We start from the raw sequence: 25,728 nt of genomic DNA, 5'->3' as shown, positions 1-25,728 counted from the left end.
TCTCATATCATAAATCAAAATGACTTCACACCTTTTTGCTTTTGTTCTGCCTGATGCTCTGGTACTTTATTGACAAGATTGACTGTTTTAACTGCATATTTCTTCTTTCCTGTTTTTTTTGTTTGTTTGTTTGTTTGTTTGTTTTTAATTTTAGACCTTGCTCCTTCCCTGATGCTTTCACTTCATTCTTCCTAACACTTTCATTTTAAGCTTCTTCTCCATTTCTGCCATCTTTCTTTTCCTTTTTTCCAACATGCCTGTTTCTCCTTTCTCTCTTCTTTATCTATACCTTTACTTTTTCTTTGCACTTCACTATCTTTTACGTATCCCTTTATTTTCCCAGCTGTAACAGTTTTTCTTCCTGAAGTCCCATATCAGCAATTTGGCCAAGGAGCTCTGGAGCATACTTTCTTTGAATATATTAAGAGCTCTTATGAATGAATACAGGATTATTTTGGTCACACAATCAACTTCCCATCTAAGGGCTTTATGTCTTTCTCCACATAAAATCTCATAGCAGAAGCTGAGACAGAAAAATAAAGAAAGCAGATATGAGACTGGAAAGAGAATCCCAGTCCTTTACATGGCAAACGTTTGGGAAGTCCTTTCCTTCCTGTTATAAAGCAGATGATCTTTCTTCCTTTTAATAAATGTTTCTATTTCTTGTCTTTACATGCCCTTCCTCTTACGATAGTTAAAAGTCTTTGGCTCCTTTCAGCACTTTTCGATTTCTGCTCACATTACACTAACTATAGTTCCCTTGAAAGAACCCATCATTCTTCTTCCACAAAGGTAACGATGCAAGTCTCCTCACACAGTCAGGCAGCAGGTATCTACTCCCTCTTGCATTTTTTTGCACAATGAAAAGAAAAGAATTACTTATCCTGGAGATATGTTGAACAGATCAGCTTCTTCCTCTGCATTTAAAACTCCTAACCTTTCCTTGCATCTAAGTGGTTGGGAATGCACTATTTCACTTCAAAGTAATTTCATATTAATGAACTCACCACTCCAAGTGTATATTTTCAAAACAAAAACCATTCCAAAAGAATGTATTTAGAGCACTTTCTTCATTAAAATCAAAACACTTTGAACTGAAGGAACACACTCCAAGCCACTTTGATGCCAAGGTAGAAAAGCCAGTTTTAATCCAAGCATGTAAGGGTTCTGCAGGAGATTAGCCAGATGTTCAATTACTCCTCCTAAGAAACTCCGTAATGTACTAATAAGCCTTCCTTTGCCTATAATCGCATGAGTACTGTTGGGGGCATACCAAACAGAATGAAAAATCACTGACTTGCACATTGTGAATCTGCAGATCCTTAAATTTACACTTATTTGGACAATATTTGTATGTAAATATTATGGTATTCTCAGACTATCTTTTGAAAGCTGAAATTGTTCCCTATAGAATAAAGCATTTGATTGTTCCCAACTAAGCATTTTCTTGAGAAAACAATATGCAGATATAAAAACTAGAAGGCCGTTTATGACATAGTGTAGGATTCATCTGACTAAATGTAGGACGCCTACATTTTTGATGTTTATGTCTGAACTACTCATTTTGGCTTCCTCTATGGCACCTGAAGAGAGGCACCTGCAGTGAGGCCATGTGATTTACTTCATCCTGGAGCACATGTCTAAAAGTGGCCAAAAAATTGCCTATTTCTCTCCATTGACTCCAAAGGGGAGCCAAATGTGAAAAGCTCTTTTTCCATATCAGAAGGGGAATGCCTACATTTAGATATCTAATGGCAGGGGTGATGGATCCTCCCTGCAAAGTTAGAAGTCAGGACATATGTTCTTGTGCTGATACTATAGTTGTGTTCCAAAACATCCATCTCCAAAAAACACAATGAATACAAAGTCTAAATTATAGAATTATAGAATGGTTTGGGCCAGAAGGGTCCTTAAAAATGATCTAGTTCCAACCCCCCTGACATGGGCAGGGACACCTTCCACTACACCAGGTTGCTCAAAGCCCCGTCCAACCTGGCCTTGAACACTTCCAGGGAGGGGGCAGCCACAGCTTCTCTGGGCAACCTGTTCCAGTGTCTCACCAGAATCACAGTGAAGAACTTCTTCCCTATATCTAATCTACCCTCTTTCAGTTTAAATCCATTACTCCTTGTTCAATCACTACACGCCCTTGTAAAAAGTCCCTCTCTGGCTTTCTGGTAGGCCCCATTTAGGAACTGGAAGGCTGCTATAAGGTCTCTCCAGAGCCTTCTCTTCTCCAGCTGTGTCTATTCTCTGAACAACCCCAACCCTCTCAGCCTGTCTTCGTAGGAGAGGTGCTCCATTCCTCCGATCATCTTCATGGTCCTCCTCTGGATCCGCTTGACCAGGTCCATGTCCTTCTAATGTTGGGGGCCCCAGAGCTGGATACAGTACTCCAGGTGGGGTCTCACGAGAGTGGAGTAGAAGGGGCAGAATCCCCTCCCTCAACCTGCTGGCCACACTTCTCTTGATGCAGCCCAGGATACAGTTGGCTTCCTGGGCTGTGAGTGCACATTGCTGGCTCATATCCAGATTTTAATCCACCAGAGTCCTTCTCCACAGGGCTGCTCTCAATCCACTCATCACCCAGCCTGTATTTGACTTGGGATTTCCCTGATCCATGTGCAGGACCATGCACTTGGCCTTGTTGAACTTCACGTGGTTTGCACGGGCCCATGTCTCAAGACTGTCCAGGTCCCTCTGGATGGCACGTCCCTTCCCTCCAGCATGTCAACTGCACCACACAGCTTGGTGTTGTTGGCAGACTTGCTGAGGGTGCACTCAATCCCATGGTCCATGTTGCTGACAAAGATGTTAAACAGTGCTGGTCCCAATACTGACCCCTGAGGAATGGCACTCGCCACTGCTCTCCACTTGGACATCAAGCCACTGACCACAACTCTTTGAGTGTGACCATCCAGCCAATTCCTTATCAACTGAGCAGTCGATCCATCAAATCCATGTCTCTCCAATTTAGAGACAAGGATGTCATGTGGAACAATGTTGAATGCTTTGCACAAGTCCAGTTAGATGACATCAGTTGCTCTAAACATATCCACCAGTGCTGTAATCCCATTGTAGAAGGCCACCAAATTTATCGGGCACAATTTTCCCTTAGTGCAGCCATGTTGGCTGTCACTAATCACCTCCTTATTTTCTATGTGCCCTAGCATAGCTTCCAGGAGGATCTGCTCCATGATCTTGCTGGGCACAGAGGTGAGACTGACTGGCTTGTAGTTCCCTGGGTGTTCCTTTTTTCCCTTTTTAAAAGTGGTGGTTATGTTTTGCCAGTTCCTTCAGGACCTGTGGATGCACGTCATCAGGTCCCATGGACTTGTCCACCTTCAAGTTCCTTAGGTGATCTTGAACTTCATCTTTTACAGTGGGTGGTTCTTCATTCTTCCAGTCCCTGCCTTTGCCTTCTGCGACAGGTGGTGTGGCTGGAGCACTTGCCAGTGAAGACTGAGGCAAAAAAGCCTACGTCCCGGGTAACCAGGTCTCCTATTTCCTTCCAGAGAGGGCCCACATTTTCCCTAGTCTTCCTTTTATCACTGACGTACCTATAGAACCTCTTCTTGTTGCCCTTGATGTCTGTGGCCAAATTTAATTCTATCAGGGCTTTAGTTTTCCTAAACTGATCCCTGGCTTCTCAAACAATGTCTCTGTATTCCTCCCACCTGTTCTTGCTTCCACACTCTGTAGGCTCCTTTTTGAGTTTCTCGTTCATCCATGGAGGCATTTTTGCATGACTTCCTCTTTGTTCGGATGCATTGCTCCTGAGGTTGGAGGTGGTGATCCTTGAATATTAACCTCATTTTTTTCAGGGAAGTGAAAGGGGAACTGCTCCTACAGAGCAGAAATCCATGTGCTTTTATGTTGGACTTCAGGTGGGACAGCAGTATAAGCTGATAAGAGAAAGATTCTTCCTACTGCTCAGGATCTTTAGACATGGTCTAGTCATGCTCTGTCTGGAAAAACGTGGGCAGAATGATCAATGTCCTGCTGTAGGTTTAGCTGCCCCACAGAGTCTGACAAAGCCTTGTCTTTTGAAAGGTCTTGAAATCTTCCAAAATGATATTGTACTGGACATCAAAAATATTCTGAAAAAAATCTCTTGCCCTCCCTTCTTTATTTTGTTTATGGCAGCAATAAAAGTTAATCCAGCTGGTCAATTCTAGCCAAATGGCATTTTGGGGCTTTACCTCAACCATTGCTTCTTACACACTGCACACATAAAACCACAATCACATTCTTTATCTGGCTGGATCTGCTTATCTGGATCTGCTTGAGACTCTGTTTTTCTTCTATGTACATTTTTTTTTTTCATGTTCCTATCTTCAATTATTGCAGCACATCCTTATCAAAAGAGGAAGTAATGCTATATAATCTAGTAGCGTTGAGAACCACAAAGGCAGACACAAAAGCCAAAAGAGTCCCTTTCATTTCTGATCTGCCCTAATATCTGTTTTTTTGCTAATATATGGAATTATGCTGGGTTCGGTTAGGTTTAATAACATAACTGTTTACAGCTTTCTGGACAAAAATACAGCTTTCTAAACCTAATATGTTTACCAAGTTAGAAGAGACTAAATATTTACTACCATATTTTACTATATTTTATTACATTTTCTACTACATACTTAATAGTCTCTTCTGAGCATAAAAATGATATACAGAATAGTGATTATCTATGGTGGGTGGGTAACTATATCCCATCCGAGAGGTAAGCTTAAAATATGATACAAATACAGTTTAAAAAAATGAACTCTAAAGGAGCAGTACATTATACTCATAGATTTTCAGGCACATTTTCCAAAGTGGCCACAGGAACTGGAACTCTGTGTAAGATGAAATAATTATTGTCCCAAGTTTTACAACTTAACTAAGGTCTCCTTTTTTTTAGGTCTCCTAGATGGCCTTCATCACCAATGGAAAGAAAGAGGCATCACCAGAGAGCAATTAGACCTCAGGTGAAATGGATGGTATAGTGGCAGGTATGTCTGTTTTCTCAAGGAATTATGAACCTTCCCTAGATATCTCACCCATATGTCTAATCTTAACCAGGCTGGATTTGAGTCTCTATATCTGACAAAAAGTATCTGAAAGATGGTATTGTAGATAGACAGGACAGGATACTACTGCAAGGTGAGTTTAGCTATCCTGCTTCTGGGGTTGCATTAAATTGGAGAACTCCTGTCACCACCTAAGATCTATTAAGTAATGTATCTGAGCTGAGGGCAGTAACTTCCTTAACGATGCAAACTTGATTTGAAAGAGCCTATCTATCTGAGCACTGAGTGGGCAAGCACTTGCACTCTCTTTTACAAATAAGTTTGAAAATTTGTCCCAAAATTATACATATTCACCTTAACAACAAACAAAAAGTGGATACTATTTGATTATTTGCAAAGCACCACACTTCACTGTTCAATTACTTTTTTTTCAGTTAAATTATGTCTTGTAAAACATTTGATAGTACACACAATATAAACAGCAAAAGAAATATTTCACTCTCAAAGCTTGTAAAGACATCTTTTGAAAAGAAACTACGTTCTGTTTTTCTGCCCAAACTCTCCAGCAGATACACAACTTCAACTCTATTTTAAAAGAAATATCCACAAGAATCCCCTGTTCTATGAAATACCAGCTACAGTTCTGGGTCTAACAACTGAAAAATCAGGTAAAGTTACTGCTTCCCTACAGAGATGGGTCCAAACATTATATATATATATATACACACATAAAATTGCTTCAAGTTTACACATACAGTAGAAGTTTTTTCCATCTGTAACTTCTTTCAGAGAATAAGTAAGTACCATATTTTTCTCATTTGTATTTTTCTTTCCCACCAAATGCTGCATTTCATGTCATTTGAAATGCTGGTGAAATGTATTTCAATTCTTAAGGAGGCCCAAATATGAAATCAAGTCCACCTCACTGGTGATTTTGGATAAGTAAAGGCTCAATAGGAATGGCAGTATTTTATACTTAAATCTTAAGAAATTATGTAAATAGCTTTCACTTGTATAATGTTTAAATCTTACAGATTGTAGTAATGAATTCCTTTTAAAGGCTTTTCAGTTCACTTTGCAATCTGACTGGAATCTAGGATACTCCACATGCAGTTCACCTTTAACTACTGCACTCATCAGTTGTACCAATTCCTGCACACACATGCAAACATGCATAGAAAATAAATCAGTAAATGGTGAACTACTGGATGGAAGAATCCAAGATTTACGTCAGTGAGAGCAGAATCAGACCTATCATATCTGAGACAAATATGATTGTCAGCAATAAAATGGCAAATATTTTCAACCGCAAGTGCTTGCAGGTAGGGTCAATGATTATCATTTGCATCTTGCAGGAATGCTTTTTCTTCTTGTAGCAACACAGCATTTTCCAGTGGACTTTACCTGGTAGGTCACGAAATCCTTTGCAGTTGTGTGGAATGTTAAATCTCCAGAACTACAGAGTTTCATACAGACTGGCTCAGAAACTCTTATCTTGTTTTCTAGGTATAAACACTTCTGATAATAGAAATACGAACAGCAGTGTATGATCCCAAACAATAATTTATACTGAATTAAAACATTAGCTTCACCCCTTAGACACATGACACAATTTATTGTCTTACCACGTAATTAGAACAACAGAGCGTGCAATTTTTTTATGTACCACTGACCTCTAAAGAGCTCATTGATATTGTGGATCCAGTTTCACTTCTTGATAATCCTGCATTGTCGTCCAGCTCTGAGGCAATGAAATTCTTCACTGCTGTGCGGGGCTCAAATGGTAAATTCTGCATATGTTCTTGGGTGGGAAGATGCTGGTCTAAATTGATATTAAATTGGTCCATTACAGAGGGATTCATATTGAACTCTGGATTAACTTTGTAGTGCAACAGCCTTTCATGAGGCAGTGTATCCATGCCTATATTCATTTTGCTCTCATCTTTCAGTGATGGCTGGGTATTTACTGAGCCCCGGGGCATGACTATATAGTCGCTTTCTATCATCCGTTCTTGAGGGTGGACTATGTCCATATCTGCACCTCTCAAATTATCATCAGTGCATAAATACACAGTCCTCCGCAACTCACTGTTGTCTTTTTTTAAGCACTGGTTGGCCAGTTCACTCATACTCATAGGCATGTGGAGACCTGTTGGTTGCTGGATGATGACTTTGGAGATGATGTTTCCAGGCAAGGTAGAATAGCTCATTGCCTCAGGGTTTGGTCCCTTCTCCTCCTCTTCATCATTTAGTGAAATTCTAGAAAGTGTTCCTGTTATAGTAGCTGCTCTGCAAGGTCCAATGTCTTTATGCAAAACTGTGGGTCAGAGAACAGAATTCTTACAACATGAAACCATGTCTGCCTAACACTGCTTTTTTTGTGGCTTTATTTAGCCACATTTCCTTTACCAGTGCATCTTCCTAACTCTTTTCCTATCCTTTTAATAACTTTTATTCTATAATTATTGTTGCGGTTTGTTTTGTTTTTTTTTTTTTCTTTTTTAAATCAACATCTCTTAATCTACTGTGTATAACTGACACAGATCTCTGACTAAGCCTCAGTCATTTATATAAATTAAAACCACTCCTTCATTTATTCCTAATGCTTTACATAGATCTTAGGTGACCTACAGCTTAAGCAAAAGCCTGCCATGTGGAACTTGATTAAGGGTTTTCCAAAAAATACACTATGACATCTGTACTGCCATTATTAACTTCACATAACCTCTTGGAAAATGTCAAACAGATTGTAAGGCAGAATAATTTTGTCAATCCACTGTAATGACCTACCATAGCATTATAACTAGAACATGTGTTTCTGAGCTCCTAAATGTTCCTTTTCACTGACTTTTTTAAACTCTTCTGTGTTAAATTATTTTTTAAATAAATGTGACAAAAAAGTATCCACATGAGGAAGAAATTCCATTGGTATCAGAAAAACATATTTTCCTACATCTGAAAAGGTTATAAAGAATATAAACATGTCTCATAACACACTCATAATCTACTTTTGGTATAGGCCTAGGCCTTTCTGATCAAACCTGTAGCAACATCCAGCAATTTTTTGCTGGGATAAGCTCCACATATAGAAGTTATTAATCCTGCCATAGAATACAAAATTTCCAGGAGCTCTGAAGGGTACATTCAAAAGAAAAGCATCTATTCAATCACAATTATTGAACTTAAAAAGTAAATATGTCTGTAATTCAACATTTGTAATGAAAGAAAAAGGATATATTATAAAAAAAAAAATAAAAAATTGAAGTAACAAATTACTGGGCTTGTTCCAGCTGGGTGCAAGGATCTTCTTTTCCCAGTTGAAAATATTTTAATTCACAACAGTGCTAGTTTGTGCAATAAAATCCAGCTCCTGGGCTGAGACATTAAGACAACCTGAAGTATCTCAGGTGTTACATTTACATCCCCTTTGGTAGCCTGAGGGCTCTGATGACCCAGATCGCCCGGTACTTGTCAGTTCACTGCCATGTTCCATAGCAAGCAGCTCATAAGGCAGCCCACTCTCCCACCTCACACAAAACTGCCTCTCATTTTTCCATTATGAAAAGAACAGTTTGCCTCTAAACAGTAGTGCACAAATGCACAACTTCAGTGTGGCTGCTTCACTGTTTCCAGTCACACTTATTAAGACACTTCAACCAGTGACATATTCTTAAATCTTTCATTAAAAGAAACTGAGTTTAAATGTTTGTCTAGTAAAGCCTGTTCGTAACTATATTCAAAGTACATCTCCTTAAGGATGCCCCTGATAAGGCTCTCCATACTGCAGCAGAGCTATGTTGGCAAGGGTAAGAAGTAGGGGCTACATGGACCAGTGCTGGACTTCTGTCTGCACTGGATGGTGACAGACATGCACTTGTGTTACAGTGTACTATCCTGCTCCCTTCAAAATACATGTGCATATTAAAACTAATTCATATGGAATAATTATTACCATCTTGCAAGAAACTAAACTGCCAGTTTTTTAAAGGTGGGTGACTGGAAACTCAAACTTTACCTTAACGTGATCAGCCTTCTTGGCTCCCCATGTAGCCAGTGAAGAGAGACAGTGTCCTCCAAGTGTGATGCAGAACAGCTGAGTTCTGCTCTGACTCACCCTGTGCAGAGGACACACTCTTTCTCTCTTCACTGAAAACAGAGGGTATCTAGGCAGGATTGCCTCCCTAGGTAAAACTGTCCTTTGGGAATTTTTCCTAGATTTAAAAATTTCTATAGTGTTTAAAGGGTCATTTATTTTACACTGTGTTTTATTTAAGCAAGGTTGGCAAATAAACTGCTTAAAATAGGTTATTTTTAATATGCAGAAACAGACATAGCTGACATTAAAGATCATGTTACTGAAATGTCTTTAGAAAAACAACTTGTTCCGATACAGAGGAATCAAATTTCATTTTCCTGCTATCATATTCCTTAAACTACTTTTGATTTCACTTAGAGCCCTAAAAAGTTTACTGTCTTTAAAACTAAACCAATTGATGCATCTTTCATATACACAGCTTTAAAGATACAGTATGTCATTTTTTTTTCTTTTTTTTTGGGGGTAGCAAAATCACTGTTTCACATTTGCTTGTGTACTAGGGCAAGGAAAGTTTTTTGTGCACGACTGATATTCTTTCCAAACCCATTTGCTTTCTAATAGGCAATCATACCTTTGGCTGTTTCCCAACTGCTGAATTCTAGTAAAAGGCTTTTGTAGGAAAACAAAATAAATGTATTTGTACAGTGGCATCACTTTTTTTGTTTACATTTATAAATACGTGTTGTGAACAATTTCCTGTTTTTCACTTCACAAGGAACTAGTACAAAACTTCTTTTTGTTGGCTAAATACTCTGTCAATGTTCTTACCTGACCGACAAGCAATGTCCACGTCCTTTTCAAAATCAGTCTGTAACAAGAAACAACGAAACAGGACAACCGTTATTAATTGAAAACTAAACCACAATACCTTTTTGCCAACTAGCGCTTCCAAAATGTCCTACTTACAGAGTCATAGTCTCTTAAAAGTGGTTTCTTGTTGCTGAGAAGGTGAAGTGTATTGTTTTACAACAGCAGAGCTTTACAAAGTTTCCTAAAGTATAACTGGGTGGTTTTCAAAGTATGCTGCCTGACCAGAAAAAATAAAATAAAATAGGTGGAAGTAGAGTATATAATTTTAATAAAACGATACAGTGTATAGTTTTTTTTATGTATATGGAAGAGTAACTTCTACATCTCATGGAAGGATCGTCTTTATGGAAGCTTATCATAATAATTTTAAAAACAGAAGTATGGAAAATAGTCTGCAATACAAATTACTGTGAATAAGTGTAATCCAATTAGTCCACCCTGTCTGAAACTTCATTAATTTGTTATGAAGTGGTTATTTGTTATATAACATTCTGCCCATCCTTGCTACTAATGTAATCATGTCAAGTTTGTACTCCCTGAAAACAACTAATATTTATTTCATTGGGCAAAAATGAATTGTAAGAGCTAAGAATGAATTTTAACAGCTGAAAAACCAAGCACACTTTTCCCAGTTAAGAAAAACTATTTATCCTGTTATAGAATTCAAGTAATTTTAAATTACGTTTCTATTTCCACAAAAAGTTTATCGCATGAAAAATGTTTAATAAAACTGACCTCCTTGCTTGTGAAGTCCAAACATTGGATTCTTTTTTGAGTCATAATTTTTTGAAGGGCATCTGCTTGTTGAGCCTTGCATTTTTTTTAGGGCCTAATCCTCTCCCCATTATAGTCAATGACAAACTGTCATTGAAAGTGAAGGGAACAATATTTGTCTTAATATACTATCTAACAGTATTAGTAAATCCAATTTGGCATACTAAGCCATTCACTATCTCCATAATTCAAGCCACTAAATAGAATCCCCCTCTAGAATCTCTAGTACTTTTTCCTTGTCTGATTTAGAACATTTTTCAACCCCTCATGAAGGGAAGACTCTCAAATGTATCAGTGGTCTTTACACCAACAGTAGAGAAAGTCATTAGATTATTTTCTCATTTTCTTGTGTAAAAATCTTTTGTCATAAAGAACACTGGTGGAAGATACTAATTCACTGTGCTCCACTCCATAAATGATCACACCAATAATTTAAAGGTTGTTAAGAGATTTAAGCAAGCAGATAATGACCTAAACAGACTTACACTAAAATTATTTTGGCTGTGCATGCTTGCCATGTACAGTACTGTAAGTTTTTTCTTTTGGATAAGAGCACTAAATTAAGAGTCAGAGAAAAAAATAAAAGCTAACCATGATTTGAGCATGTCCATTAGGAAAAGAACTTGAAGAATCTGCATTAATTGGATCCTGGCAATTTCTCAGTCGACATCTGAATGCATCTTGAACCTGTGAAAACAATATCTTATACTGATTCTTGTGCAACATCATGTACTCTAGTCCTATTAAATATTAAATTAAACTGTATGGAATACTATGCATGACTTTTGTTTAGCATACTTAATAAATCAGAAGCAGTAAACATAAATGCTTATTTCTTCCATTTAATACATTTGCTATAATTTGTGGCTGCTGCGAAGTCTGTCAGTCTATCACACCAAGACCACAGAATTAGATTTGCCTATGGACAGAATTAACTACTAGTCAGTGATGATCTGGTACTCAAGACAAATCTTTACTGGGTGATAATATTTGGCTTTGTCTTCTCATTCAGTTTGGTACAGGTCTGATAGTGGGATTAGACATACTATTAGCCATTGCAAAATAAAATGTATCTTCTGCTTGATAAATGTAAGATTCTTGAAAGGCAGTTCTTAACAGTTAATATAATCAGATACATAGTGCTCTCCTAATTATACTTTAAAGAATAAGCCATTTTGAATTCTGATTCCAATCATAAGCTCTAACTCAATGCATAGGGAATCTCATGCATCTCTTCTAGGAGTAAAACTCTTCAGACAAGGTAAATATCTTCTGTGTGAGAACAAGAAGAAGAAAAGTGGACTGTTTGTACAGAGTTTGTTTTCTTGAAACAAAAGGAAAAAAAAAAGGAAGGAACTTCTCAGAAATTACTGTTTACTAGTATGATCTATAAAGCAAATTTGAAGATGTCTCTAAAATACAAGTATATTTGAGGAATTATCTTTTCATAGGAAAGGTTTTGGTTTTTTTTTTAAAAACTTTGATTTTGGGCAGAATGCATGTCTAAAGAAATATTACTATGTATGCAACACTTATGTGAGAAAGATGTGGTTCAACAGAGAGGCACATCCAAAAGAAAAATCCAGTTCCTGTGTGCTGACAGTAGAATGGAAACAAATTTTGCTGCTTTCTCACACATACCATAGTAGGGACAGAAAGGCAACTTTCAGAATGGAAAGGATATTTTTACCAATATTTTAAAAGTATATAGAGAATATTTCTTTGAATGCAAAACCTAATTTTTTCCACTTCTATACGTATCCTCAGGTGCATTCTAATATAGTAATATAATCTAAGTTTTAGAATGTGAATTTTCATTCCAGAAATGCAAGTATTCATATTTGCAACCTGATTGCAAGATATGACTTGGAAAATGGGAACTTAGTTGGGTGACCTCCAACCAAAAAAATCTAGTATCATTTCTTGTTTGAATATGAAAATACTCTCAATGGAATGCCTACAAAAATCTACATACCATTATTATCTGTAGAAATTACTTGATGTCTTATTCAGAATAATTAAAAGGGAGAAAATCATATTCTACTCATGGACATTTTGTGAAGAGCAGAAGAGGATAATTCATTAATTGCTGCTGATGAAAAGGCGTTCCCTTTCAATACATCATATTCTACAGCAAGCTGTATAAGAGCTTTCACAAATGGGAAAATGAAATAGAAAAAAAAAATAATTTATTTTTGTAATTAGGAAGCATTATTTTAAAGTGCTCAACCCTTAAATGAGTAAGAGTGCTCTGCAGTCTTGATAAGTGACTGCTGCAGGTGGAGGAATACTAATATAGAGCAGAAAGAAGAATGAAGCAAGGTGGGAAGGTTTGAATTGATTTCAAAACACCTAGACTTCCCATATGTGGTAGGGTAATGTAAAGTGTGCTTGGCCTGTACCATGACTTTAAGCACTACTCTCTCTGATTTTAAGCACTACACTTGCTGTGGTTTTCCATGTGTTTGACATAAATTTAATTCTCCCAGTTGTTGCAAATTTAAGCCAAGACTTCTCTCACTTTATCAGTGCTGAAGTAAGGTCACACTTCAGCCTTTTGTGCTCTTGCATAAGCACCGGCACAGTGATTTGACAAAAAAAAAAAAAATTGCTCCCTCCAAAGTATCCACAGCTGTGCTGAATCTTATCTCAAGCTTCATGACACTTGACCCTAAAGCACTCAGAACACATTATGTGACCTCTCATTCTATGCAGTGGCCCTCATTTTTGGGACTCTGTTCATAAAGCTTCCCCAGTTCAGATAGCTCCAGAGATCTCAAGAATCTCATGTCCTACTTTCACTACCTTCTATATTAAAGTGGTGAATCTTGATGTTTCTTACAATGTTTCTGAAGTGCAAGCAGAATATGATTTGAACATGTTAACAGAATGTCAAATGTAGCTGTACCCATCATATCAACATATGTTGCAATTTCTAGGTGTCCTCACACAAGTCAGAAACAAAAAGGCTGAACTTTTTAAATGCCAGCTTATTTTTCTAAAGTGCTTGTTCAAACTTGTTGTTTGAATAAAGTCTTTATATTTTGCTTTGAAACATAATCTTGTTCCCCACCCCTCCACCCCCTTAAAATCAAGTTACAAGATTTTCTTAGAGCCAGGCAGAACAGGAGACACAGATGTGATGAACATGCGGATACCAGGGAAGTGGTTTCCTTAGCAACAGTAACCAACTCCAAGCTTTTATAACTTACCCTCTCCCTACTCATGCACTCTATTTTTCTCCTGCAATATAGAAATGTGGGCTTTATACGCCAACGATGCATTTAATCCAAATGCTCTCTAGTCAGCAGAGCACAGCAAAAGGAGAAAAGACATGTGGGTTCCTGCCATCACCAGCATTAACAGGAGTTACTACTCAGTGTGATTCAAATTAGCTTTAGACAATCTCATGTTAAAGCAGGTCAGGCAAACTGGTTTGCTCTGATGGAGAAGCTTCAGCACTCACCTCTCCTATCATGCTCTGTTCTGTGACACATGCCTCACCATCTTCCAAGGACGAATTAGGTATTTAAAGAGCAAGAAGAGAAAAAAATACTAGGCTCTCTGGACTAAGAAGGCAAGATAAAGCAATAATACCTAACACTTATTTTGCATTTTTCTTTCCTAACTCCCAAACGGTCTGTAAGAGGTCTCATGGTTAAGTATTATATTTATCTTAGAAGCTGGGAAACAGAATTGTAGAAAGATTTAATGTCTCTCCAGAAGACACTGATAGAGGGCAGAAACAGACACAACACATCATTTAATTGCCTTCTAGTTGTATGTCTTAGTGAACCTTTCTGGCTTTTTGATACAGCCCTTGCACAAGATTATTGATACAGCATATGATAGAGAAAGTAAAAAATGTTTCCATCATTTATGTTTATACCGATATAACTAAGAGGAAAAACAGGGGTCATATATATATAATTGTGAAAGTCTGTGTCTTTTTGTAATGTAACAACAATAAAGGCATAGTAAATCAGGGCTGTCCTCTTCTTTGTTTGAATTTTATGGTGATATATTCCATCCCATACTTTTTTTTCTGACAGTCAGAATTATTGTTTTGCCTGTGCTGGCATACTATAAATATTAGATCAATCCTATAGGCTATAACTGAGATAGCTTTGTAGCTGTCATCAAGAGTGACAAATATGTTGGCAGGGTTTCCCTGACAGGCACTGGCAGAGCAAAATGCTTTTGCAGACAACAGAAAGTAACAGACTATCTTTCAGCTGGGGAGGTACCCTGTGCAGTGCAAAGACTGCATGATGGCCACTATCTTGGCTTGTACACACCTAAGGGTGTCTGGAGCTAGAAAGCCAGACTCTCTAGAGCCAGACTGAAACATAAATTACTGGAGTTACATCTCTTTCTGTGTAGGAACTTCTTCCAGTAAACAATTATGTCTTTGCTGCTGCAAACTGGTCTGTGTAAGTGCAGACTGTACACATTGTTGAAACCAAAATTGTTTAAGTGCATCAACTTTTACTTCTTTGCTGTTCTTGAAGAGATTTCTATTAATTTTCTTTTCCCATATTAAAAAAACCCACCTTAATTAGTTCCTCGGGTGTTTTTCCCAGTTTACCATTTAAATCTGGAGGACTAAAGAAGATTCAATGTGCTCTGTCAAATATAATTCAAACAGCAATATGCCTAGGCTTCTTTGTCTTCCATCACCACCACTATCATCATCTTGACTGGAGATAATCTACTTATTAGTGAATAAGTTGTCTCTGTACATTTAATTCTGCCCATGTTCTCATGACTGAAGAAAAAACTCCTTTCCCTTTTTTGATAAGGGACAACATTATCAAACCTAGGTGCTTTTTGGGCCTCACTGGGAAATCTTCTCATGAGGTCTTTTTTTTACAATATCATGTAGATAGATTGATTAGCTGTTTTATCAAATGCCTTTCTTCTAGAGTTTCAGCATCAGGACCAGGAGGTATAATTCTCAAGACTGGCTTGCGGGAACAACTCCTTTAAGTAGTTAAATAAAGTAATGATTCTTTGCAGTTATATAAGATATGTATATGTAATCGGTTAAAAGAGCAGCAAATAAAACAAACCATAACTAGCTGATTGCCTACACACAAACAATTCAGATTCTAAATTCCTGTATAAATATCTTTATAAGCAGATATTTTTGTGTATTGCTTACACTAGAACCAGTGAGTTACGTGGTTCAAGTCAAGGTACCCTACGAATTTGAAAACTGAGTTTACTTATGGAAAACACTAATTCCACCTCTATCACCACAGTCCTACCTGTGAGTAGGGTCAGACAAGAACATTTCCAGGAGATGTTCAGCAATATCTGAGCAATCCCTGGGAACAAAGCATTTGCAGCAAATAGCTCTCATTAGAGTAGGGAACCTGTCTTGAATTCAAGGCTTGGGGCATTGTGGGAAGATGCCCATTCAATTTCATCTTAAGCAGTTAAAATATTTTTTTCCCAAATAAACTCATGCATTACTGCACTGAGGCAGGCTTTAATGTCTGATTTTTTTTTAATTTTAAACACTGCTACGCCATATTACATTCAGAATTTCTCATGGATTTTGGTCCATTTCTTGACAAAATCAATGACTGATAATCACTAATAACTGTTGCAACCTCTCTGCACCCTCACAAAGGACACAAGGAAATGGAATGAAGTTGCATCAAGGGAAGTTCAGATTGGACATCAGGAAAAGGTTCTTCACTGAGAGGGTGGTCAGTCACTAGAATAGGCTGCCCAGGGAAGTTGTCACAGCACCAAGCCTATTGAGAGTTCAAGGAGCATCTGGATGATGGTCTTAGTCATATTGTTTAGTTTTAGGTACTCCTGCGAGGAGCAACGAGTTGGACTCAATGATCTTTATAGGTCCCTTCCAACTTGAGATATTTTATGATTCTATGAAAGATAATGCTGTTTATACTGCTTTTCTTTTGAAGGTTTCATCTGCAACCTTGAGCTAAAGATATATATTTTTAAATAAAAATGGTTCCTCAGGACAGTAAGTGGGAGGTGGTATGCCCTTTCCAGGCTAATTAATATATCCCAATGGAAATACAGGTTTCATAGACAGGAAAACCAGTATGGAGCTGCCATTCTCTCTGCTGAAAATAGTTGCAGTGTCTTACCGTTTTACTAAAAGAATATGTGAAATGATGGTTTTCCATTCTACAGATGAGAATACTCTCTTTCAGAGATGTAAATCATAGGGGGAAAGAAAATGCTGCAGAAAATAAGGGGATAGCAAGACAGTTCTACATAAAATAGATTTGTTGTATTATTTCTTATCCTGAACATATACTGAACAAAAAAAAGAATTTGGAAAAAGAAGAAAAAAGATAAGGTATTAAAGGAGACAAGCCCCTTCCACTATGAAAGCTGATAAACTAAGAGAAACAAAAGTTTATAGCCTCTAGCAGCTTGAATAAAGTGGGATGAAGTCAGCGCAATGGATGGTACTAATTTCTGCAAGATATTGATAAGTTTTTTCCTTAAAAATTTAAAACTTAATTCTTTGATAAGATTGTAATGTATGCATACTCTGTAGGATAGTGATATAAAGATCATGCAAAATGGTACACTACTGAAAGAATGAATTAAATTATGTCACTCATAATTGTGAGTTTCAATGTTTAAAGGGTGTGAATGGTGGAAAGAGAAACCACTGTGTGAGATTCCTCACCCAGCATTGACAATAAACTTTCTTGAATCATCTTCCTGTCTTTTTAGTCCTGAAGTGCTTTTCAATAACTCCTGCACATCACAAGGAACCATGTTAGACATTGTAATTTGGTTTATTGGTGTGGTAAATATCCTGAAGTTGATAAATGGCTAATGCATAGGTATGCTGGTGGACCATGTTACTGCTCTCCAGTACAGCTCCGCCTGTTCATTTTTGATAGACAGTTCCACTACCACAGATCTGCCAGCAAAGCTGTTGCGTTACTGTTCTCAAACTTATCTCAATAAAAATGTAGGGTTAGTTAGAAGGTTAGATAGGTTAGAGAAGCTGTCACCACAGACAGATTAAAGAGCACTTGTGTGGTAGCCTTGACATCAGATTTCAGTGGTAACAAATTCTGTGGTGGGTGGCCCTGAGCTGTGAAGGGCAGGCCGCGGTACTAGCTTTTCCTTGCTGCTCTCAAAGCATTCATCTATCTTCATCCTCACTATCCCCATAACTTAAGCATGTTACCTTAAGTATGTACCTGAGTTTGTAAAACTGAAAGGGTAGACCTTCACCAATGTAACACCTCATCTCCTTGTGTCCTCTTTCAGGGACAGTATAAGCAGAAATGGTTTTGTGTTTGAATCAGTTTTAGAGACTGTAAAAATCTATAGCTTTTGGTCCTCAGGAAAAGGGCATTCATATTAGCATTTCCCTATACTCACAATATTGGGAAAGCCTAACACTTAAACTGAATTTTGGACTGATCAAAAGCCACCTTTGATTAAGTGGGTACAGTTTTATACTGAAACTGACATTCTACACCTGGAATTAACTGATTTTCCTCCTCTCTCTTTCACTTGCTCCTCTACATTTCACCATCTAATATTTTTCTCCTTCTATGAAATATATTTCCGCAGAGCAAGCTGTATATAACATTAAAGAGTAGTTGGGAGATTAACAGGAGCACAGCCCTTTAGAAAACTGGGAAGCCATTCCTCACCTCCCTTCGGAGAATACAATGGACCATGACAATAACAAAGCCTTGTAATGAATCAAATACTGCAAAAAGTATCTGAAATAATATTGATCTTTTGTCTGTCATGGCCAGAACTGCAGACATCCAAGTCAGGGCTAGAAGTGGCAACACCACACAGGAACTCCAAAGGGATGCCCTATTGAACAAAAAGAGAAAAGCAGCATTGTAATATTGTAAAAAAAAAGATTAAAAGCTCACTATTAAAATAAAACATATTTAAGGATGGCACTTTATCAAGTTAACTTGAAAGTCACAGACAAGAATGTAACAGTGTCGTACTTTATGTTCTAAAGAACATCCTGTATTCAGTTAATAAACACAGTTGCAATATTTTTTTTTTTTTGTTAAAAAGTATTTAAACGTGCTCAGCACTCTATACAGTGTTAGCAAACACAGTTGTCATCATCAAACTATTGTCTCACATGCACTGTATAAGATTTGTAACAAGAAGATGTAAATGATCAGGACTAACATGGCATTACTGGCGGTGGTGGCTGACAAAGCTGTTGTTGAAACTACTCCACACTTGGCACATTTGAGCGTCAAACCGCTATGAGGCTCACTCATCTGACTGCAAACAAACAGAACACCCACAAAAAGAACAAAATATTGAATTGTCACCAAAAAACGTTGCTACTGAAATTTAGCTTTTAAATATGACGTCATGCAGAAAAAGTAAGTAGACTTATTCAGGATGAATGCTCTATGTTGCTGCAAAACTGTACTTTGTATTTTACATTATTGTTAGCTTTAAATGTTAATGCTATGGGGCTTCATTTCATGCAGACTCTATTTCTTCTGTTTAAGCTAAAAAAGGGCCCCAAATGTCCAGTGATCAAAACTGCTCAGTACACTGAAGTAAACGTAAGCACGTGCTAGGATAGACACACAAAGTGAAATCCCTCTATTCAGACCTGTTAAAAAACTGTTGTAGCTAAAATTGCTTGAGAAAGAGTATAAGACATTTAAAGGAGGAGTATGAAGTATGTACAATTACAGAGCATTAATAGGGAAAGAAACCTGTAAAATGTATTCAAGCATCAAATCAGTATGGGAATACTGTACAGACAGATTTGTACTAGTGATCTGAATGGCCCACTAACATCTGGAGTGATTTTATTCATGCCACATGAAGGTCTGAATACAGGGCTTGAAATGTATGGAATCTGATGAAATAAATATCAGTTTGTACTAAAAAAAGGGTGACTTGTTTTGCATTTTAATAAAACACAGTACACAAGCATTAAGCTCAAAGCATTTCATATGGACAATTGTACCTCGGCACCTGTCAGAAGAGTTAAGGGCAAAACCTGGAATTTAAATTTTCTTTTACATACAGCATGCATTCAAATTCCTGAGTCAACCGAATAAAGACTTTTACTATTCCTTTTCTTTCTGGTGTCAGAACCAGGAATAACCACAGCTGACTGAGATACCACAGGAAGGATGCTTTACCTATTCCTAGCTGGAAAGTGGTCAACATGGTGAAGATAGGTACACTTCATTTATTTCCCAGTTATTTCAAACAATGGAACTCCTTTTTATTTCCAAACCCAGCATTCAGAAGATTTTTAGCATACTGCCCAAAACAACATTGAACTCCAGTGGTTTCCATTTCGATAAAACATATGAAGATTTTCCATAAAAAAGTTCAGTATATTTTCCATAAAAATGCAATTATTTTCCATAAGAAAACAGTGAGAACCATGACCTTGTATAAGGTGATTGTGGAGTATGAAAAGAACTCAGTGAAGCCACATCAGTTTACACCAATTAAAGATCTACATTAACAAATGAACTAGAAAAATGCCTTGGGTAAGCTTAAACTAAGCTTGGGAAAATACTTTCTGACTTTGGCAATACTTCAACGCTACCAGACTGGATTATTCTCTTTACCTCTATAGATCTGTTCTGGATCTTGCAAATAATAATAGAACTTGTTGTGTATACAAATCAAATATAATCTTTCTGTCTGGGCATATATCTATGCTATCCCTTATGCCAGGAAAATGATGGAGATCCACCAAAACAACATAGCCTTTTTTTCCCCCACTTGTTGATTCTCCATATGCTTATTAAGGTAGTAAAAAGCATACTGACTAGCATATTTTGCCCCATTCACTGCTTTAAATCATACATAAATGATTTCTACAGCTGAACTTTTGACTGAACTTTTGACAGGTATGAGTTTGCCAGAAAGAATAAAGTTGGCTTCCTGAGCATGGCTGACAAGAAACACTTGAGAAATGAGTGACAATCCCCTTTTTATTGGAGGTCAAATGCCACACCAATTTCTATGCACCAAAGAATGACTTAAGACCCATCATCTGCTAAGTAGTATCAAGGAATGCTGTTGCCAAACCACCATCTCATACTATCACAAAAGTTAAGACTGTTTCTCGTTAGGGTATCTACATGCTTTTCCAGAATAGTTGGATTGTTTCTGATAGAATAATTTTTAGTTCTTTATCCATTTATTTTAAAATAAAATACCTTTTTACTAAGTTGCACAATTAGAAAGCAAGTTGTTTGTTTCATCAGGAAAGTATACTATAAGCAAACAGACAGATTTCTATACCCTACAATTGAGTAGCTGGAAAAAGAAGTGCAGTTAAAATCTAAGCCTGGATATCCTTAGAAAATGTACAAAGCCAAACCCATGGCTGCTCCAACTCCTTAAATCACTGGAATTAGGCCAGATGTGAATTTGAATTGTTGATTACTAAGTTATTCCTACTCTTGAAATAATTTGGGTAGTTCTATAATATTCTAGATTTCATCAGTGTTATTACACAGTTAAGAATGTTGATGGAGCAATGTAGACAAAAGTAAGGTTAAGAAATCAATACTTTCTAGTGAAAAAGGAGGAAAAGAGAAGGAACAAAATGAAAGTTTTCAGTATGTAGTTGTCAGAATGATGGTGAGAGAGTTGAAAACCAGAAAGATGTAATTGAATTAATATTAAATGAAAATCACACAGCTGAAGTATTTATCATAAATTTGCTCATCTAACCAATGAATTGAATTTATTAGGAATGCTACTGTTAGTGAAATGGTAAAATAATTCAAAGTGAAGCTGTAATAAATTTACCCATAGCAATAATGCACACCAAAATGAAGGTATCATTGCTTATCATTGCTAGAAATGCAGATATTGGTGGTGTGAACTACTAGCTGGCCCAAAAGACAATACTAGAACATGTAGCTGCAAAAAATGGTTACTCAAAGTTTAAATATACATTCATAAGCATTAAGAAGGTGATGATGCACTTGTAAAATACTTTTCTCCAATATGGAATGAATCTAGTTTTGCTGCTCAGTACTTCAAATCATTGCCATCCACTGAAAAAGTTTCTGATACCACCACTGTCTTAATCCTTTCTTCTCATGATAAAACTCAGAATTTTAATGTAAATGCAAGTAAATAATAACACAGAATTGCCATTTCTTGTTTAGCTTTTAAAATATGGGTTTTTACTTTGAAATCCCGTTACATTAATTTAGAACACATATCTATGTAGATATGGATGTAAGAACAAAGGCAAATTCTTCACATAGTCAGAATGGCAGAATAACATTGACCTCAAGTAAAGGATATATTGCTGTAAAATATACTTTATAACAGTTTACACAAATTAGTAACATTTCACATAGTAGTAATTAAATTTGACAGCTAGACAAAAATAATCAGTTCCTTCAGCACACACAGTTCATAAAACTGTTTTCCTAACTGCAACAACTTTACATGTGTGACAATCTTGTGAAACCTCTGCTCAGATTTGTTTAATCTTCATTCGTATTAACTTAATACTGTTGTACTTGTGTTTTATTATGTTTAGTTTGTTTAGTTGCATTCCCTCAGGATAATGCAACGGCAGCTTTGGAGATGAATGGAATCTGTTAGACACACTGTTACACTGATATAAAAGTTTAAAGCACAATCAAAAGCATTTTTTGTGAATATCTGTAATTGAAAATTGGTGATACAATTTTAATATACTTTAAAATAACCCAGTTGTGGCTTACCCCGCTCTGTGTTTGAGCTTTTTATCTAGGATTCCATCTCTGGAAACAAGTTTATTAAATACCAAAATGCCAATCACCATATTAACCTGTCAAAAAGAAAACAAACAGTTGATCTTTCAGTTCCTGAAATAAAATATCTTATCCTGTTACTTCAGAAAAAGGCTCTTACAGGACTTCAAAATGCCTCCTGTTACATTTCTGAGTATTCCTGCAGAAATTGTGTAACACTGTCCCTCAGCACACCAAAGGGCTGAATTCTCAAATGGGAAATACATACACACACTCAACAGGCTTAATTTTGAATCTTGAATTATGCCTGCTATCAAGTTATATGTGTACATGTCTGCTGGCCAGAAGCTTAAGTACTATAGCTTTAATATTTTCTTGCCTTTAATTGCAACTATATACCCTATTCCAGGAAAACGACTGCATTTGAGTTGTGCGCACAGAGGAGAGCTAGTCAGAGCACACGATGACCGTAACTGTATTCCTTTTTAAGCATTTATGGCCCATGTGGGTGTTCCCACTTATGCAGAACCAGCCTGTGGTTTTCTGTATCTTCCTGCAGATTAGTCACTCTCTATGTCATTCACCAAAATGCCAGTCTTGAGCCTTGTTTGACTGCAATTTCCTTTTTTTTTTGTGGGCCAGATAAATGCCTGGGGTAAGTCTGTTTAGCTGCATTAAAGTAAGTGGTGTTATGATCACATACACGGGTTGAAGACCTAACCTGAAAAAAAATTCAAGTGTTTCAGCAGTCAGACTTTGGCACTTAATGGACATACTAATGGCATTTAATGGACAACTTAATGACTGTTATTATCCATTTGTATTATTGCAGTGAACTCTATGAACCGTGTCTCTACATGGCCCTGCAAAAAGGTAATACCAAGTTCTAAATCTATTAAAGAAATGTTCCTTTTTTTTTTTTTTTTTCATTAGAAAAGGGTAATCCTTTTTTCCTTTCAAACAGATTTTTCAAGACCTGTGCCAAAATACCTAATTGTTGCCAGTCTGTCCTGCCAACTCTTTTCAGCTTTTCTTATCATCACTTTATTTTCAGCATTTACATTTTTCAGCTGATGTTATATAATTCTTTTGCTTCATACACTTAGGCTTAAGTGGCTGCATGGAACAGCTCCTTCCACAGCTACTAGCTAATGGTAGGGCAAACTGCGACTGTGAACTTCAAGCATCTCTGAATAAAGCTTGCCAATTACACAGAGAACATAGAGTTCCATGTGAAAATTATGACTGGCTTTTTGTAAACATCCTTGGCTCCTCTATCATGACAGGGACTGTGAGTTGTACAAAAGGATCCTGGCTTGACTCCAGGCAATGATGAGACAAACTCTATGGGAGTAGTAAACATCCATTTCAGGAAAATCTATGTAGCTAAACGGCTGTATCTTTGATGACTACTAAGGCTGATTCCCTTTTGCAAGGGAAAATCAGAAATAACCAGTGTTGATAGAGCTACCTTAGTATAAAATTGGTGGAGTGGAACGAAGAACTAGATTCAAAATCTGTAAGGGAAAAATGCTAAACAAATTATTGTAAAAAATCCATACAGACTGCAGAGCAGATGACTGATAGCCAATAGGGTGTAGGGTGCAATTCATCCTACCCTGAAGTAGACACCCAAAATGCTTCTAATGGTTTAAGCTCTAGAAGTGTGTATTTTTGTCCACTGACAATGAAATATGGCTGGGATAACTAGCTTAGATGCAGAAATCTACACTGCAGATGTCTACAATTAGGCAAAGTGAATCCTACACCTAAATGCATTGTAGAAGACATGTAGAAGATTAATACACAAATGAGTAACATTTCTCAGCTATGATCATTTTTTTCTTTGCCTTCAAAAGCAGTAGCCATGGAGAACTTGCTGGCTGGTTCCACTCCTTCTGTTGCTTTTGCTGGCACAGCGATACACTGCCAAGCAGCACTCTATCAAGACTGTCACTGAACTTCACAAGGCAGTGACAATTGCATAGATGCTACTGATAATAACTCAGTGATGCCTGTAACAAGTTTTCTGTGCCACTAATCAGTACATTATCCTTTCACAGCTTACTGCGTAAACATGGAGAGATAACTGGTATAAAGAAGTGATACGATTAAATGAATCATGCATTTAAAATACTGAAGGTATGTTAAACAATACTGAGCTCAGTATTTGCATCAAAATGTAATGCTACGGTATAGATAAGCTTTTATAATTTAAATAGCACATTCCATCATTTCATATGAAAATACTGGAAATTATATTAATGTTTACCAAGACAACAGCAGCTGCAGGTCCAACGAAAGCATAAAGTAGCCCTCCTTCAAGAGACAACCAACAGCTGGAAAGAACAATAGAGAAGAACTAACAAATTAAAAATAAGTATAATGCATTGCCAAGAAAACATTAATAATTACTACAGCATGAGATTCTTCTGGTGTATGTTCAATCCTACATATAGATATTCACATGCACACACAAAAAAGAATTACTTTGTTGATATGCTGATGTGGAGAGTTGACAGTTACTTCCATGACCAATTTTTAATGTTTCAAAAGTTGCACTGTGAATTATACATATACTGAAATGCCTAAAATGTATTAAGAGCACAATAGAAAATAAGCTTGCAAATCTTTATTGAATCTCCTCTAATCATTTACGATGAGTTAACTGAAGAGGACTTGCCAGGTAGGTATCTAGCAACATTTCCAACTTACAATGTCTCAAGGTCAAGTACCTGTAACATGGAACTTCAGAAAAAACAGGTTTCTACATATCTTCTCTTGTCATATGGTAATTGCTGTTAGAATTGGGTCTTACAGATAATATTCCCATTAAAGAAAAATCATGTATGATCTAACTGTTCTGTATTCTCTGGGATATTTTGCAAACAGTTTAAATGTATATTTTAAGGCATCTGAAAACTGTATTTTCTGGTGAGCTACTAATCTTGCAGTTTGTCATATTGCATCAGGGCTTTCACTGAAAACCATCAGATTTCCAAACACAGAGTGCTTACAGAATCAAATTCTAAATATTTGATACACCACGATGTAAAGCTTTCCATATCTGCAAAAGATCAGGAGCTTCACACACTTAAGTAAATGCAGCTGTGCTGTTTTCCCAGTGATTACACATTCAAAGAACTGCATGTTTATTTGAATACACGATCACACCTACATATAAGAAAACTCAAGTATATGCATTCAAATAATTTACTTGGATCTGACATCCAGAAACATTCACATCAGAATCATACGTATCTTCTTTACTTTCCAGTACTGCTTTTGCACTTTT

The 25,728-nt window shown here is 36.8% G+C and overlaps 1 protein-coding gene across 7 annotated transcripts in view; it reads right to left on the bottom strand.

Moving 5' to 3' along the window:
- The window catches only part of ADGRB3 (adhesion G protein-coupled receptor B3), a 486,594-nt gene that overhangs the window by 15,905 nt on the left and 444,961 nt on the right, over positions 1-25,728 (bottom strand). For all 7 annotated transcript variants that reach the window (XM_074861803.1, XM_074861802.1, XM_074861800.1 and 4 more), the window contains 7 exons: positions 24,706-24,772; positions 22,425-22,510; positions 18,871-18,969; positions 18,363-18,534; positions 11,284-11,379; positions 9,877-9,916; positions 6,686-7,329 (listed from right to left, as the gene is read on the bottom strand). In XM_074861803.1, coding sequence (XP_074717904.1) covers positions 6,686-7,329; positions 9,877-9,916; positions 11,284-11,379; positions 18,363-18,534; positions 18,871-18,969; positions 22,425-22,510; positions 24,706-24,772 — 1,204 coding nt within the window. The remainder of the gene's footprint in view (positions 1-6,685; positions 7,330-9,876; positions 9,917-11,283; positions 11,380-18,362; positions 18,535-18,870; positions 18,970-22,424; positions 22,511-24,705; positions 24,773-25,728) is intronic.

Source organism: Strix uralensis, chromosome 3 (genome assembly GCF_047716275.1).
Source record: "Strix uralensis isolate ZFMK-TIS-50842 chromosome 3, bStrUra1, whole genome shotgun sequence".
NCBI lineage: Eukaryota > Metazoa > Chordata > Aves > Strigiformes > Strigidae > Strix > Strix uralensis.
This window is presented reverse-complemented; position numbering and strand designations above follow the sequence as displayed.